The sequence below is a fragment of the Lampetra planeri genome, chromosome 15 (assembly GCF_965212315.1).
Source record: "Lampetra planeri chromosome 15, kcLamPlan1.2.h2, whole genome shotgun sequence".
Taxonomy (NCBI): domain Eukaryota; kingdom Metazoa; phylum Chordata; class Hyperoartia; order Petromyzontiformes; family Petromyzontidae; genus Lampetra; species Lampetra planeri.
Window position 1 is genome coordinate 12,914,832 of NC_136121.1, and position 16,958 is coordinate 12,931,789.

Genomic DNA, 16,958 nt, shown 5'->3' on the forward strand with positions numbered 1-16,958 from the left:
GGGGGGGGGGGCGGGGGGGGGGGTTAGGTGGGCGGGGGGGTTACCACGCTCTTGGCTTCGCGACGCAGTCCGGCGTAGAGGCCAAGCTGCTGCAGGCCCCTCTGGTCCAGGTGGCCCACCGTGCAGGCAGCTACGAGGCTCACGGCGCACAGCACTGCCCCTGCGCCACCGCCGCCGCCGCCGCCGGGATAAGGGGGTTAATAACATCCTGACGCGAGGTGGACAGCCACAGAAAGCCCACGCTCGAAAGTCCGGTGGCAGTTTTAGGCGTGGGGGCTGCGGAATGAGCGATCGCTCCGTCTGGTTCCCCTGGGGGGGGGGGGTTAGTGTGGGTGGGGGGGTTGGAGAAACCTGGCACGATGCAAGTTACCGTCGAATAAACGCACGGCTCTCACAGGTGCGGTTTCTCACTTTACAAAGGAGCCGGCGCGTGGGGGGCCGCAGCATCCGGGCGGGGGGGGGGGCTCCGATCGTCTCGCTGTCGCTCGGCGCATCTCCGTACCCGAGGAGCAAAAACCGATTCCCCCTCGGCAGCGAGCGGCGCGTTCCGCCATGCGGATCCGGCGAGGTCTCGCGTCCCGTGCCCTGCCCGCCACCGCCCACTTCCCTGCCAGGCTTCCCAAGCCAGAATACATTTATGGGGTTTTTTTTTCCGTCCCATTCTCTGCACCTGCCACTGATAATTCTCCACTTGATATGAAATGCATGCAACTGGAAAAAATATGGGTTGCTCCGAAAAGGGCACGGCGAGATATATCGGTGACAAAATCAAATGGGATTTATGATCGTTTATCAGTTTGCGCTCAGCTCCGAGTGACTGCGTGAGCGTGTTTGTCTGTGTGTTTGAGTGTGTGTGTTTGAGTGTGTGTGTCTGTGTGTATGAGTGTGTGCGTCTGTGTGTTTGAGTGTGTGTTTGTCTGTGTGTTTGTCTGTGTGTTTGAGTGTGTGTTTGTCTGTGTGTTTGTCTGTGTGTTTGTCTGTGTGTTTGTCTGTGTGTTTGAGTGTGTGTTTGTCTGTGTGTTTGTCTGTGTGTTTGTCTGTGTGTTTGAGTGTGTGTGTCTGTGTGTTTGAGTGTGTGTGTCTGTGTGTTTGAGTGTGTTTGTCTGTGTGTTTGAGTGTGTGCGTGTTTCTCTGTGTGTTTGAGTGTGTGCGTGTTTGTCTGTGTGTTTGTCTGTGTGTTTGAGTGTGTGTGTCTGTGTGTTTGAGTGTGTGCGCGTTTGTTTGTGCGTTTGAGTGTTTGTTTATGTGGGGAGCCGTAGTACAGTGGCTACGAACCCGGACCCCCAAGATCGATTCCCGCTCATGGCCAACACCGGTGAAGATTATCCGAACCGGTACCTAGCCTCTCCTAGGTTGATTCAACCTCAAATGAGTACCTGGCGCGGTGTATAAAGATCATCACTAGACGTGGTGTTGACCACCCCACCCATTACTGTGCCCTGCAGGTCTTCATAGGTGCTCGTTAACAGCACTTGCCCCAACAGTCTATTATAGGTTACATGGGGAGGGATCTTTGTCTTTGTGTTTATTGTGCATGTGTGCCCGTGCATGTGTGTGCGTGTGTGTGCGTGTGTGCGTGTGTGCCCGTGCGTGTGTGTGCGTGTGTGTGCGTGTGTGCGTGTGTGCCCGTGCATGCGTGTGTGTGTGCGTGTGTGCCCGTGCGTGTGCGTGTGTGCCCGTGCGTGTGTGTGCATGTGTGCCCGTGCGTGTGTGTGCATGTGTGCCCGTGCGTGCCCGTGCGTGCGTGTGCGTGTGTGCCTTGCGTGCGTGTGCGTGTATGCCCGTGCGTGTGTGCCCGTGCGTGTGTGTGTGCCCGTGTGTGCCCGTGCGTGTGTGCGTGTGTGCCCGTGCGTGCGTGTGTGCGTGTGCGTGTGTGGCCGTGCGTGTGTGTGTGCGTGTGTGCGTGTGTGCCCGTGCGTGTGCGTGCGTGTGCGTTTAAACAAACACCGGCCCACAGCGTCGCCTCCAGGCCGAAGCGGTGCTCGAAGCTCTCGGTGCAGAGGAAGTTGAGAACGCTGCCGAGTCTCGAGAAGGCGATGGTCACCCCGAACGCCATGGCCAGCTCTTTCTCACGGAACCAGAAGGCCACGATGCGGAACTGCACGACTTGAGAGAGGGCGGGAGGGGGACATACCAGGTGGTTGATCACTTCTCGAAGGGAGGTCTGGTCACTGAGCACCTCATTGTAAAAAAAAATTGTCCACAAAACTCAACATTCGTCAATAATATATCGTGCTTCTTTGGCAATCCCTCACAGTCGAGGAGGATTTCCTCCCATCACTGCCTCATCTGTGGGTCCGAAGATTGCTGACGAGGCCAATCTGGGATCGACAGACTTGTCAATAACACGGTTGTGGCCTTAAAAAAAGAAAAATATATACATGTAATGCGGGACGTTTCAGCTAATGGCCCTTCTTCACAGCACGAAGCTTTATTATGAGCGTTTGCGACCTCTGCCACTGCAGCATCGCCAACTATTTTTTTTATTTGTTCTCATTATTAACCGGCTTGCTAATTTAGAATTCGAAATGAGGGCATTTTAGCGCAGATCGTAACAGCAATGCATCGACGGGGGCCCTGGTGAGGAAACGGGGAGACAAGTGACAAGAATAATAATGATGATAGCAGCAGCAGCAGCTCACGGAATTCAACGTCATCCACAGGCTCTGTCCACAGCGCACGGCTGGTGCGGGCGAAGAATGGGTCCTCCGGTTTCCCCCCTCCACATTCAGAATCAACATCACACGCGTTCACAGTATTTGGCCGCTGTACATTTCCACGTGATAAGCCACTTCGTTAAGTTATCAATTGTGGCCAGGTCGCTTTTGAAAAGAAAAGCGACATAGTTCAGTGGGGGCTTACCTAGTAAAATAATTTTATTTCAGTTTAGAATGCTGAAGGGATGTCGTGAAATCACAGCAGGCAAGACGAACGAATTAGGAAATGCTTCAAAGTAAACCGGTCATCAGATCGCCACGCGTGCGCCGAGCGTGATGGCACGCACAAAGACGAAGATTCCCCGTGTAGCCTTCAGCAGACTGTTGGGGCAAGGGCTGTTAGCGAGCACCTATCAAGGCCGGCACCACGCCCGGGCCCCTTCATCTCCCCAGTGCTAGCGATGTTTACTACTACAACCTAGGCGAGGCACAGGACCGATTCAAATAATAATCGCTGGCGTTGGCCGTGAGCGGCAATCGAACTCGGGTGACCCGGGTTCGTAGCGCGGTGCGCGCTCACCGCTACACTACCGCTCCCCACCACACGCACGCACGCACACACACGCGCACACACGCGCACGCACACACGTACACACGCGCATGCACACACGCACACGCACGCACATGCACGCACGCGCACACGCATGCACACGCGCACACACACGCACGTACACGCGCACACACACGCACACACACGCACACGCACGCACACGCAAGCGCGCACGCGCACGCACAACTCTGTGCACCATTAATGTGCTGTGAATTCAATACGGGGGGTGACGATGCTTGAAGTGAGAGTGCCAAAAATGAAAATTGGTTATACGGCCCTGATGAACTTGGTAATTACCTGATTATTACATTTATAAAGAGAAGTTTTAGTGTGTGATGAAACATTAACGAGTCACCTAACCAGAATTGAATGAGGTAATTACGATTAATGGTCTGCCGATACAGTAAAAGAGAAAACACTTTATAAAAACAACGTTCATATAAAAGAACAAAAAGTTACATTCCCCGGGGGGGGGGGGGGGGGTGAGGAAGCTCCCTCTTAGCGACGTTTCAACAACATGCAAAAAATAATAACTAATTCCCCACTTTGAACCATCATCGCGGGGTGGAAGTTGGTGGTTCGACTTTCCGCCTCCCTCTCTCAGCTTTTCTAATGAATCCCGCCCGCCTCCTCCCCCCCCCACCCACACGTCTCCTGCCTCCTGCCTGGCTGCCTGGCTGCCTCCTGCTGCAGGATCTGTGCTCGGAACGTCGCTTCCGCGACATTCGCACGGCGAGCGAGCCAGAGAGACGAGTGGGAGGCAGTGGCAGTGTGCCTCAGGAGGATGCTGCGTGGAACAACACAACATGTAGAGATGGAAACATGTTTTTGCTTGAACGCATTGAATTGTCATTGCGGAGCAATTGAAACAAAGACAAAGATCCCCCGTGTAGCCTTAACAAACTGTAGGGGCAAGTGCTGTTAGCGAGCACCGATGAATGCCGGAACGGCACACGAGGGGGTGGGTGGCCAGCACCACGCCCGGCCGCCTTTGTCTCCCCAGTGGCGATGTTTACACACCGCACCAGGTTCACATTTGAGGCTGAGTCGACCTAGGGGAGGCTCACGACCGGTTCAGATAATCGCCACTGGTGTTGGCCGTGAGCGTGAATCGAACCCGGGTCGCCAGGTTCATAGCGCAGCGTAGCGCTAACCACTACACCACCGCTCCCCACAGTTGAAACACACCCACACACACTCACACACACATCCATACACATCCACACACACATCCACACACACCTACACCCACACACACCCCACACACACCTACACCCACACACACCCCACACACACTCACACACACACCCACACACACCCACACACATCCACACTTACACACACATCCACACTCACACACAAAGATCCCCCGTATAGCCTTAACAGACTGTAGGGGCAAGTGTTGTTAGCGAGCACCTATGAAGGCCAGAACGGTACACGAGGGGGTGGGTGGCCAGCACCACGCCCGACCGCCTTTGTCTCCCCAGTGGCGATGTTTACACACCGTACCAGGTACTCATTTCAGGCTGAGTCGACCTAGGGGAGGCCCAGGACCGGTTCAGATTATCGTCACTGCTGTTGGCCGTGAGCGGGAATCGAACCCGGGTCGCCAGGTTCATAGCGTGGCGCGCTAACCGCTACACTACCGCTCCCCACTCACACACTCACTCACACACACCCACACACGCACGCGGTTCAAACTTCGCCGTGCGGCACAAGAGCGAAAGGAAATATCCTCGATTTTTTTTTCATTTCCTCCCAAACCTGCGTTTCTCGCCGTGCACCAGAAGAGTCGCCAAAATGTTTAAAAGGGGAATAAAAGGCAACCCCCAACCGTTACGCGTGCTGGAGAATCCCACGCACGCAAGCGGAGACGTTGCGAGGCCGGTGACCTCCCCCGGGGTGGTGGGGGGCAGCCAAAGAATTCCCGCAGCACGTCGCTGGAGAGAGCCATCGGCCTCCTCCTACCCCCCCCGCCCCTCTCGTGCCGCCAACCAACAGATACATTTCACACTCAGCCGCCGCCAAAAAGTCTGCTCATCGGCAATCAGTCTCGGCTCCGTTTTCTTTTTTTTCGAAAACAGCAACAGCAAGTTGCAACGGCATCGTCGTCATTAGCACGCGGGTCTGTTTCGCTGCTGGACGATGAATTTCCCCAGGTATTAATTCTAGATTTGAAGCTTTCGTGACTGCAAGGATTCATATTCTTAGGTTTTTCGGTAAAGTCACGTAGGTAAAACATTAAAATCAATAAAAGTAAAATAAAATAAAAATCACGACATTTCGGAGGCAACACAAGCTTGATACAAGCTATCGTGCTGTGACGGTTCCACCTGAAGACGGAAGCTTGTGTTGCCTCCGAAACGTCGTGATTTTTATTCTTATTTTACTTTTATTAATTTTAATTTTTTACCTACGTGACTTTACCGAAAAACCTAAGAATATGAATATCTCCCCAGGTAGTTCGTCCATCTCTCGCGCAGTCCCGGGATGTCAACCAGTTGTCCGGCAGCACTTGCACGCAAGCCTGATCCGTTGCTCGATCTCAGCAGGGGCCGTCGTGTTGGAGGTGTTCCCCCTCCCGTTGGGCTGCAACTCGTTGACGTTATTCCGGATCGTTGGGCATCGTCCCCTCTAGGGAAGTGTTCTGACCATGCCCATTTACTTTCCGTAACGGTCAATAATATTGGTGTCTCTCACTTGCGTCCGTTCCCTAATCCACGTGGTTACTCTTCCTTGCTCAAAAACATGGAGATGGAGACAGTTAATCTTGGCTTAAAGCTTTCGTGACCCCAGAAAATCATATTCTTTGGGTCTTTCGGTAAAGTCACGGAGATAGGTTCAAAGAACATTAGGAATGATGACGACCGCTTGTGTTGCGATCGAAACGTCGTAGTTTTTCGTTATTTTGTTAAGTTCTTTGAACCTATGTGACTTTACTCTTTGGTTCTTTCGGTAAAGTCACGTATAAAGAAAAAATAATAAATTAAATACCAGCATACGACGTTTCGATTGCAACACAAGCAATCATCATCAGGTATAAATGAAATAGAAACATAAATCTAGTATACTTAGAAATGTGATGTAATACAACAGAGAGTCGGATAACATAACAGTCAACACCCTACCTGGTTGATTACGTTCTTCCTGAGAATGCTAAATTTGAGAGAGAGATTAAACACAAAACCAGAGACATATAGACAGACATATAAGCAGACAGATATCACAGAGATACATAGAGAGACAAACATAGGCACACATATGTGACTTTACTGAAAGACCCAAAGAATATGGAAAGTAATTTGAACAAAAATCTGAAAAGGGCACAGAGAAACCCCCATATACTGTAAAGAGCATTACCATCGCTCTCCAAACACTACAGAGCCACGGTTCGCATCAGGGAATGTCTCTTTTGCTACACTCGTGGTTTCTAAAAAGCATTGTACCGTATTGCATCTCAATAGACATTAGGAACCAGACCCAAGCCGTGCCAACATGGCCCTGCTAGGCTCGTTTATTCTGCCAACGCTCCACAACGCTCGCTCCCTCCCCATCCCTCATCTCTGCAGCGCGGGGGCATGTAATATATTTATATCATGTTATTGCATGCTTGGATTAGCTTACACTACCCAAACCAAAACATATTACTTTTACGTGATTTCATTCGACATTTGTCTCAACGTAAATCTGGCTCACGCGGGAATCCCAGCTGAGGGCCCACCACCCACGCTGCCGGGTTTCGCGAAGCCGGGCCGCCTCGGGTTTGAAAGCGGTCAAGGGCCGGCCACGGGCGTGAGTGCCCCGCACAGGCGTAGGGAGGAGGCCTGCCACACTGTCGACGCATCGGACTGACACATCCGTCACCACTCGGGCACGAGGGCCAAGACGATGGGCTTTGACCGGCAAACGCCGTGGCTTGGCATTGGCTCACACTCTGCACCGCGTGCTCAGCCACCCATCCCCAAGGCACCGTGCGAGCGCTTTGCGCCCAACGGAGCGTCGCCCAAATAAGGCATCCCGCTGCCCATGCGATGGGATGCACCTTGCGTTGCCACCACTTACGGTTTCAAGGATTTGCATGCATTGAGGCCAAGTAAATAAACCAGTAGCGCGTGAAGACAATGCCCAAATGACTTTCACCTCTCTCTATGTAATGCACTATTAGCCCCGGCATATGTTACCGTGTTCTTTTGATTATAAAATGCATCCTCTTAAAATACACATCCCTAATGACACGTGACCTAATACCGCCAAGAGAAAGCCCGCCGAGATGCGCATTATGCTTTCGTTACGTTTCCCGGCTTAGCAATATGATGAATTGAAAACTGTTTTAAATATTTTTTTTCATGTAAATTGCAGTCATTTATTTTCTCACTGAATATATATGCTTGGTTCTTTCGGTAAAGTCACGTAGATAGAAAATAAAATAAAAATTATTAATAAATGAAAATGAAAAATAAAAGCTAAAAACCATGGCGTTTCGATCGCAACACAAGCAGTCTTCATCAGGAATTCATATTATTGGTCTTTTGGTAAAGTCACGTAGATAGATTCAAAGAAAATATGTAATTTTTTGTTATTTTCTTTGAACCTATCTACGTGACTTTACCGAAAGACCCAAGAATATGCACCGAATATGTTCCACTGAATATGTTCCACCAAAAATGTTCCACTGATTATGTTCCACTAAATATGTTCCACTGATTATGTTCCACTGAATATGTTCCACTAAATATGTTCCACTGATTATGTTCCACTGAATATGTTCCACTGAATATGTTCCACTGAATATGTTCCACTGATTATGTTCCACTGATTATGTTCCACTGATTATGTTCCACTGATTATGTTCCACTGATTATGTTCACCTAAATATGTTCCACTGATTATGTTCCACTGAATATGTTCCACTGATTATGTTCCACTGATTATGTTCCACTGAATATGTTCCACTGAATATGTTCCACTGAATATGTTCCACTGAATATGTTCCACTGAATATGTTCCACTGATTATGTTCCACTAAATATGTTCCACTGATTATGTTCCACTGAATATGTTCCACTAAATATGTTCCACTGATTATGTTCCACTGAATATGTTCCACTGATTATGTTCCACTGATTATGTTCTACCAAAAATGTTCCACTGAATATGTTCACCTAAATGTTCCACTGAATATGTTCCACTGAATATGTTCCACTGAATATGTTCCACTGAATATGTTCCACTGAATATGTTCCACTGATTATGTTCCACTGATTATGTTCCACTGAATATGTTCCACTAAATATGTTCCACTGATTATGTTCCACTGAATATGTTCCACTGAATATGTTCCACTGATTATGTTCCACTGATTATGTTCCACTGAATATGTTCCACTGAATATGTTCCACTGATTATGTTCCACTGATTATGTTCACCTAAATATGTTCCACTGATTATGTTCTACCAAAAATGTTCCACTGAATATGTTCACCTAAATGTTCCACTGATTATGTTCCACTGAATATGTTCCACTGAATATGTTCCACTGATTATGTTCCACTGATTATGTTCACCTAAATATGTTCCACTGATTATGTTCTACCAAAAATGTTCCACTGAATATGTTCACCTAAATGTTCCACTGAATATGTTCCACTGAATATGTTCCACTAAAAATGTTCCACTGAATATGTTCCACTGAATATGTTCCACTGATTATGTTCCACTGATTATGTTCACCTAAATATGTTCCACTGATTATGTTCCACTAAAAATGTTCCATTAAATATGTTCCACCGAATATGTTCACCTAAAAATGTTCCTCGTTGCCGGTGGAGCGGGGTCGGCACACGTGACCGGTCCCCGCAGCCAAAGCCAAAGGTGTACATGATGTGGCGTGCCGGGAGTGGAGATAATTTCCCGGTCTCGAACCCAGACGGACCCCACTGGAATTAATCCCCGGCGAGTCACGAACGTTTCACATTCACGTCGTGTTGCTGTCAGAACGCGATCGCCCTTTGTGGGTATCTGTAATGGGACCCCTTTTGCCAGTATCACGATGTTGGAAACTCAAAAAAAGGATTTTCCCATGATGGCATAAATACAGGAAGTGTTAACATGTTCAAACACCACACAGGAACCTGTCACCAAGGGATTAACCACACATAATTGTGGTGGGGAAAAAACTTTTGATAATTTATGCACTGTCCTTGAAACTGATTGGCCTACACCAGAGACATATTCTTTTATGGCTTTGTGGTACCAAATGCTATCGAGAGAAAGGCTGCCAAAAAGGCAAATAGTACAAGGACGTTGCCAATACCAACGCATTCATAGCTCGACTTAAAGCGGTTAAATGTATCGTGGGGATGAATTTGGATGGCGCAACATTTTTGCCATTGGTTGGGTGCCTTGGGCTGCGTGTTCTCTGTTGCCAGGGTCCACACGGAGACGATTATCTCTGGGGAGGCTCACGACGGAGGTAATAATTCACTTCTCTGCTTACTCACCTCTTCTCTGATATAATAAATATGCCAAGAATTGATGATGCCAAAATAACCCCGAAAAACTACGCACAATAATTCATCCTTTTCTCTGATTCACGATTCTTATCCCCTGTTCAGTCTTTTTGATAATTAATAACAGCCCTGTGAAAGTCAACAACACAAGAGTTATTTCTTATTTCGCTGCCATAGATCTCATTCATGGAGCGATAAGATCGGTTCACGCGCTGGAGCCGGATGGATTGTGGCACCGCAGGGCCATGACGGATGGCGATGGCATGGGGAGGCCTTCATCCAGCAGTGGATTGATTATAGCCGATGATGACGATACGAAGTCTCTGTAGCACGGTGTTGGGGGAGTATCTATAGAACCTGCATCATCAGCCATGATCAATCCGCTGCTGGCTGAAGGTGTCGCCACCCCCGTCGCCATTTCTCACGACCCCGCGACGTGACGATAAACATAGCACCTGCGCACGAGCCGAATTCATTGCTCCATCTCCACGATGGCCGTCACGTAGCCCGTCGTCCCCTTGACGTCTACTGGTGGCCTACGCTGGAGAGCAGCAGGGAGCAGGCGACGCAGCAGAGTTTGCGTGCACCGTCGCCGGTACGGCGAAGGTACCGGCGAAGGTACCCTACATGTGAGGAATACGAAGAGTGTTCAACATTGCGGATTAAATTTCGTTTCGCCACTGCCCCTTATGGACAGAGCTAAGCTCCAACACTCCGGATGGATCTGGGCGTCAGCGTTGTGTCCGGCTGGCGATCGACGTTGTAACAGCGTCAGCCGTTGGTGTCCCCCTCTCCACGGCCACCACCCCCCCCCGCCTCGCACCGTGACCCGCCCCCACCCCGCGCCTCTTACTGATGAGCGAGACGTTCCCGCAGCCGAAGAGCACCCGCCCGGCGAGCATGAGGGCGAGCATGGAGTGTGTGGAGTCGCGGAGTCGGATGGAGAGCGCGAAGAGCAGCGAGCCGAGCACGCAGAACGACGAGAAGAGCATCACGGAGACTACGGGGCGGGGGTCACAGCGCGCAGGGGTCAGCGGGGTCAGCGGGGTCAGCGGGGTCAGCGGGGTCAGCGGGGTCAGAAGGAAAACAAAGCCAATGCCAAGTACCCCAAGAGGCTCAAGGGGCTCTGGATGCATTAAAAAGTAGTGGTCACCCACATGGCGCACCGTGACACCTCTTCTGTGCATGGCGGTCGCCCGTTCCAGCACTATCCAGGCTCAAGGTGGCTGAGCTTCTGTGTTCCGACAAATGGGGGCGCGTGCATTGCGTGCGACTTGGGCACGTTGGCCCACGTGTTCGCCCGCCCCAGTGGCCTCCCTGTGGAGCCGAGAGGGTGCCCCGCGGAGCGCAATGCAGGCACGGGGTCGCAGGTTGCCTCAGCGCCGTTTGCCTCCAGCCTGGCTGTCGCCAAGGAAATGCGTTGCCGCGTGCCACCGTCAGCCACCGCACTCCGCTCTGCCGGCTGTGCTCGTCGCCGGCGCCTTTGTGACCTTGCTTTCGCAATGGAATCCTTCACGTGCAAGGTTGTGGTCGTGTTTCATTATTGGGTGGAGGGGAGGGGAATATAACACGAACTAAAACACTTTTTACCACCGCCACAGTGGCGTGGAGCATGGTTGGCATAGGCCACCGGTGCAAGTTGTGTAATTCAATGAATTCCCCCCACCGATCAAATTTGCCGCCCCCCCCCCCCTCGCTTCGTATCCCCAGTGCGTCTAGGTCCCTCCGGCTCTCCGGCCCCGGTGCAGTGGCAGCGCCTGCACGCTCGACGGCTACCGCTGCGCAGTACTTGCCTCGGTTTCCGATCTTGTCCATCAAGTACCCAAAGGGGATCACGAGGACGACATTTCTGAGGGCACAGGCAGAGAAATGGTTTGTCTTGAATTTAATGAGGGATGACGTTTTACCGATGTTCGTCTTTCGCGTACGCCAAAGTGTGGAACGTAAACACTTGTAACTCTGTGATCGATCGGTTATTTTTATTTATTTACTAAACTATTTTTTATTCTACTCTTTGGTTCTTTCGGTAAAGTCACGTAGTTTGAAATAAAATAAAATTAATCACGACGTTTTGTGATTTTTATTTTACCAGGTAAGGCCCCACTGAGTCATGTAACTCTCTTTTAGAAGCGACCTGGCCACAAATAATAGCCCAATGATGTGACTTATCACGTGGAAATGTATAGAAACCAAATACTCTAAATGTTTCTAAATGAGGAGGAAAAAACCGGAGGACCCGGAGAAAAATCCACAGCAGGCGTCAGGGTCAAACCCACGACCTCCTGTATACCAGGCGAGGTAGTTGACATCTCGCCACCGTGACTTGTGCCTCTGGCTTGAGAAGACTGCAAACTCCGTGGCCGGCTTTCCCAGCCTCATTAAAACACACGCAGGTGGCTGACGGAGAATTTAAATGTGCGCACGTTGTACGAGAATAACGACCGGTGCCGAGCACTCGCTGGAACGAGTCCCCCGAGGAAACCGCGTGGATTTAAATTCAAGCTCTGTCTGTCTGGAGGAGGATGCGGTGGTGATGGCACTGCCGTCACCTTACACCCAAAAATCAATCAAACCGCTGTCGCGTGCCAGCCGAGTGCGAAACCCAAGGCGGAGTTTGTCCCCTGCTTAAATCAGAGCCACACGTCGCCACTGCCTCTGTCGCAGGTTCCACTCCTGCTCACCGCTGTCAAACATCCTTCCTCCTGAGATCCTCAGACAGTCACGACGCTTTTCACGAATAGAGCCGCATCCAATGCAATCCGCATCTGCCACTCGTTGGAGATCTACGACAACTACCAGACCCCTTCCGAAATGATGAAAAATCACAGCCAGAACCGTTGTAGATGCAGACCTTAATGGCCCTGAGAAATGGATGATCAATAATATCCCCAACAGGCACCCGATCGCCAATTCAATGACAGAACCTCCGTGATTTGAACAATGTTCGTCCACGTGAAAATCAAATCGGCACGTCTCACGGCAGATCTGCCCACCACGACCTTCACGAGCGGTAATTTCAAAGAAAGCCCGGCGTGCGATTGCAGAAACGCGGACCAGAACATCGACCACACAGCAGCAGTGAACCGATGTGAACTCCAAATATTCAATGGAGCCATTGACTCACCCCACCGCATGTCGATTGAACCAATTTCCCAGCTAATTAATCTGGACATCGACTTAATTTCAGTGGAGGGTCTGTCCAGCTCGTTGACGCACACCATGTCCAGTGTGCCTCTCGCCACGGCTGTAGGTGCCTGCTCCAGTCTCACATCGACGTGGACATTATTCTATTAACAAACATTTTGTCCTGCAATAGACGCGAGAGAAAGAGACGCACCCCCACGCGTAGACAGCGTACAGCAAGTTGTACTTGCTCGGCGTGAGTCCCAATCCCGACGGGGTCTCGCAGCCTCCACCACCATCCGGGACAGATGCGTTCTTCGCATTCTGCTCGTCGGAGCAGTTCAAATTCTGGCAACACGGTCAAAGAGCAAATTAAATTTCCAGTCGAGCGCCGCGTATGAATTTGGTTGCCTTTTGCCATGCGGCGCAAACGCAATGTGAGCATTAGTGTTTAATGAGCGCCCACATATCAATTCGCCCCCCTTAACGGCTCCAATGAATGATTATAGTTTGGAGTAATGAATCAATCCAGAATTGTTTCTTTATTGTCTTGTTTTTACTGTCTCGGTTGCACGGGTTTGTTATCCCCATTAGCCTAAATGTAATTTAGCATTTAATTTACATATAATTTGTATTAATTGTAAATAATCCATTATTACACCATGTGTTTCAATTAATGTACTGTGAAAATTAAGAATTAATTGGAATTAACGAATCGTTTGTTTAATCAATAATCATTTTACCATTTTTTTCACTTTGCAGTTCTGCCTTGCAGTACAAAAACGTTGCTCCAAAAGCCACTGCGGGCCAAGTGCTCATCCCAACCCAGCGCCATGAAGTGCACAGTGAATGTATACCGCTTGGCACGAGGCCATGAAATAATCAGGGTAGTGTCCATCTCCTGGCTATGCCGTTTGTTCGGTGGCGTTGGTTATGCATTCATGGCGAGTCTTGTGATTCCACCTGCTACTTTATGCTTCCCCCTGCCCCTCCCTCCGCACATTCTCCACGCTGCCCTGGAGCGCCATCCATGAGCATGTTCGGGCACAGAGCCAGGCATCCCCAGATTCACGTTGCCATTGCCTCCCAAATTACGTTCGCATTCCACCCAGCGGCAGCCTTCGGATGACCCAGTTTTATAATGAATAATAATCATAAATGCCCTTTTACCCAGGAAAGCCTCGCTACGTCTCAACGATATGTTCGTTTTTAGCAGGTTACCGCATGGGAATGATTTTCGCAAGTTTAAATTAATGCGTGTTTGGCCACGTGGGAGCAAGTTGGAAAACCCAGTGAAACTGCAGCACCACTCGACGAGGGTGACACTCCATAGGCTATCTTGTCATGGAGATAATGGGACCTCGTATTCCCAGACAGTTTGCTCATCCAGGTGCCAAACACCCCTGAAATCCTGCTTAGCTTCACGAGATCAGACCAGACCAAGTGGATGGAGGGTAATTAATTCTAGATTTGAAGCTTTCGTGACTGCAATGATTCATACTCTTAGTTTTTTTCGGTAAAGTCACGTAGGGAAAAATAAATAATACAAATAAAATAATAGCAATAATAATAGAAACAAAATTATAAATCACGACGTTTCGGAGGCAACACAAGTCTCCGTCATCAGGTGGGACCGTCACAGCTAGATTTACTGTATCAAGTGAGGCAAATTCAAAGAGACAAGCCCTTAAATACAAGTTAAGGGGGAGGAGGTTATCTGAATGTGGCAGCCAATGAATGGAACGTGTTGGGGGGGGGGAGTGGGCGGGGCTAAAAGAGAACAATATGTGCACATGTTGTTGTTTTAATTAGCTCGCTTTTCTCGGGGCGGAGGGGCCACTCACCCCCTGGAACTGAGCCTGCAGCACCCCCGGCATGTCGAAGCAGTAGTACGAGCCAAAGGTGACGAGGCAGTTACAGACCAGCACCAGGAAGCGGTACCGTCCTGCAAGCAGCACGCACGGCAGCACCCAGGGTAGAACACATCAACAACAAATGCCACCACCAACACCATCCCAGGCCGAGGCAGCATCTTGACAATCAATCAGCACCAAGTATGTGCTTTTGTTTAGTCATAAAATAAGTCTATCTCTAATGTTATCCCGTTTGTGCTTTCAGTTGCACGTCATGGAGATGAAGCAGCCTTTTAAAAAAATCTCGCATCCCTTTGTGTGAAAGACTGGCCCGCAGAAGCGGACATCACAGAACTAGCTTCGAGATCCCTTCAATTGAAATCCCTTCCACACAGGAGGCAGAACTCCCCATGCATCTGCTGCCACACTGGGAGTAATGTGTGTGCATTATTAGTTAGTACGATTTCTATCGTTCATAATAGAGGGTGATATTGGTCGCGAAAGCCTACGTGTTAAACTGATTTGTATCATTATCGTTCATGATGAATCCACTTCTGGAATAAGGAATCCCCAAGCGGTCTCCCCCCCCCCCCCCCACAGGTTCAGCTATTCAACTATCCATCAAACAGTTGCACACGAGCCAATCTCACCGCTCCATCTCCACGGTAGTCATCCTCTCGGATGCACTCACTCATTGGCCATCTCCCTCCCGAGTAACGTGTGGACTGCTCAAGATCGCTCGCTCGCTCGCTCTTCCTGAACCACGTAACCCTCGTCTTGCCCCCCAGTAAGTGTTCTCTCGTGCACCCTCCCTCCGTCTCTCAACTACATTTCTTCACGCACCGTTGGGCGTTTGTTCCATTTGCCTTGTCGCCCTCCGATATTTCTGATTCATGCGTCACGGCAAGCTGCGGTGCACACTGATGAAACACGGTCCACCACCCGAGGCACCTCGGCGAGTTGCTTTTCATGATAAAGTTCCACTTTTCAAAACACACTCCAAGCGCCCGTCACCCACCTTTTCATTTCGTCGTTTTGATCTCAGGCTACCCCAGGTATATGCAGGGTGCTTCAAATTTTCTTTAACACTTATATCGTTTTTAATGGGGGGAAAAGAACGGATAATACACTGTTACATGATACATCTATGTTAATAGCTTCAAAAAGTCAAAGAGTCTCCACTTCTAGATTTTAAGTTTTCGTGACTGCAAGGATCCATACTCTTTGGTTTATTTGGTAAAGTCACGTAGGTGAAAATAAAATAATATAAAATGAAAACAACTAAATTAAATCACTAATTTAGTTGTTTTCATTTTATATGATTTAATTTTTTAATTAAATCACTAGGTGAAAATAAAATAATATAAAATTAAAACAACTAAATTAAATCACAAATGTATTTGTTTTCATTTTATATTATTTTATTTTCACCGAGTGATTTAATTTTGTTGTTTTCATTTTATATTATTTTATTTTCACCTACGTGAGTCTCCACTTGATCGTCATCATTATCAACGCGTGCCTGGAATCTGCTCCAGGTGGTCTCCAGAGCACGGAGGAGGCACATTTCTTGTAGCATTGTTGCAAATTCTCAGAAGTGTTCACATTTATTTTTTGAAGCACCCTGTACATGTATATTCTGCTGGATCTTCCAGCGGTGTCCCTACCACATATACCTGCAATCGTTTAAAGAATCAGAATTGTTTTTCCCACTGAATGAAGCCCATAGACCTGAGAAGATTTTTTCCAACAGCGACTGGGCCGGCAGACAACATCAAAGCATTTCACAATTACAAATAGAAACCATCTTCTTGGTTCTTTCGGTAAAGTCACGTAGAAGGGAAGTAATAAAATAATAAAAATAAAACATAATACAATCATTCTCACAACGTTTCGGCCCCAACGCAAGCAGCCGTCCTCGGGTGAAGACCAGGTCTGTCGGGGAGACAGCGTCTGAATTATTTTATTACTTCCCTTCTACGTGACTTTACCGAAAGAACCAAGAAGATTAATCCCTGCAGTCACGAAAGCTTTAAATCGAAATAGAAACCAATAACTTGATCCATGTGTTTTTTTTCTTTTGCTTATATTCATCTGCAGCCCAACTACTATTCAGCCTTCTTCATCGAGTTATTTTACATATCCCGCAGTTAGTTCCCATTGGACGGATAACGGTTATGTGTTCAGCAAATCCGGGATTGTTCTA

At 48.9% G+C, this 16,958-nt stretch overlaps 1 protein-coding gene across 2 annotated transcripts in view; it reads right to left on the reverse strand.

Annotated features, from left to right (window-relative positions):
* LOC144722755 (lysosomal dipeptide transporter MFSD1-like) overlaps positions 1 to 16,958 on the reverse strand; it is a 43,248-nt gene that overhangs the window by 24,723 nt on the left and 1,567 nt on the right. For both annotated transcript variants that reach the window (XR_013586088.1, XM_078601130.1), the window contains exons 2-7: positions 14,744 to 14,844; positions 13,114 to 13,247; positions 11,570 to 11,625; positions 10,630 to 10,776; positions 1,948 to 2,106; positions 45 to 160 (exon numbers count right to left, since the gene is read on the reverse strand). Coding sequence is in view for 1 of the 2 variants with exons in the window: in XM_078601130.1 (XP_078457256.1) it covers positions 45 to 160; positions 1,948 to 2,106; positions 10,630 to 10,776; positions 11,570 to 11,625; positions 13,114 to 13,247; positions 14,744 to 14,844 (713 nt within the window). In the remaining variant the exon portion in view is untranslated. The remainder of the gene's footprint in view (positions 1 to 44; positions 161 to 1,947; positions 2,107 to 10,629; positions 10,777 to 11,569; positions 11,626 to 13,113; positions 13,248 to 14,743; positions 14,845 to 16,958) is intronic.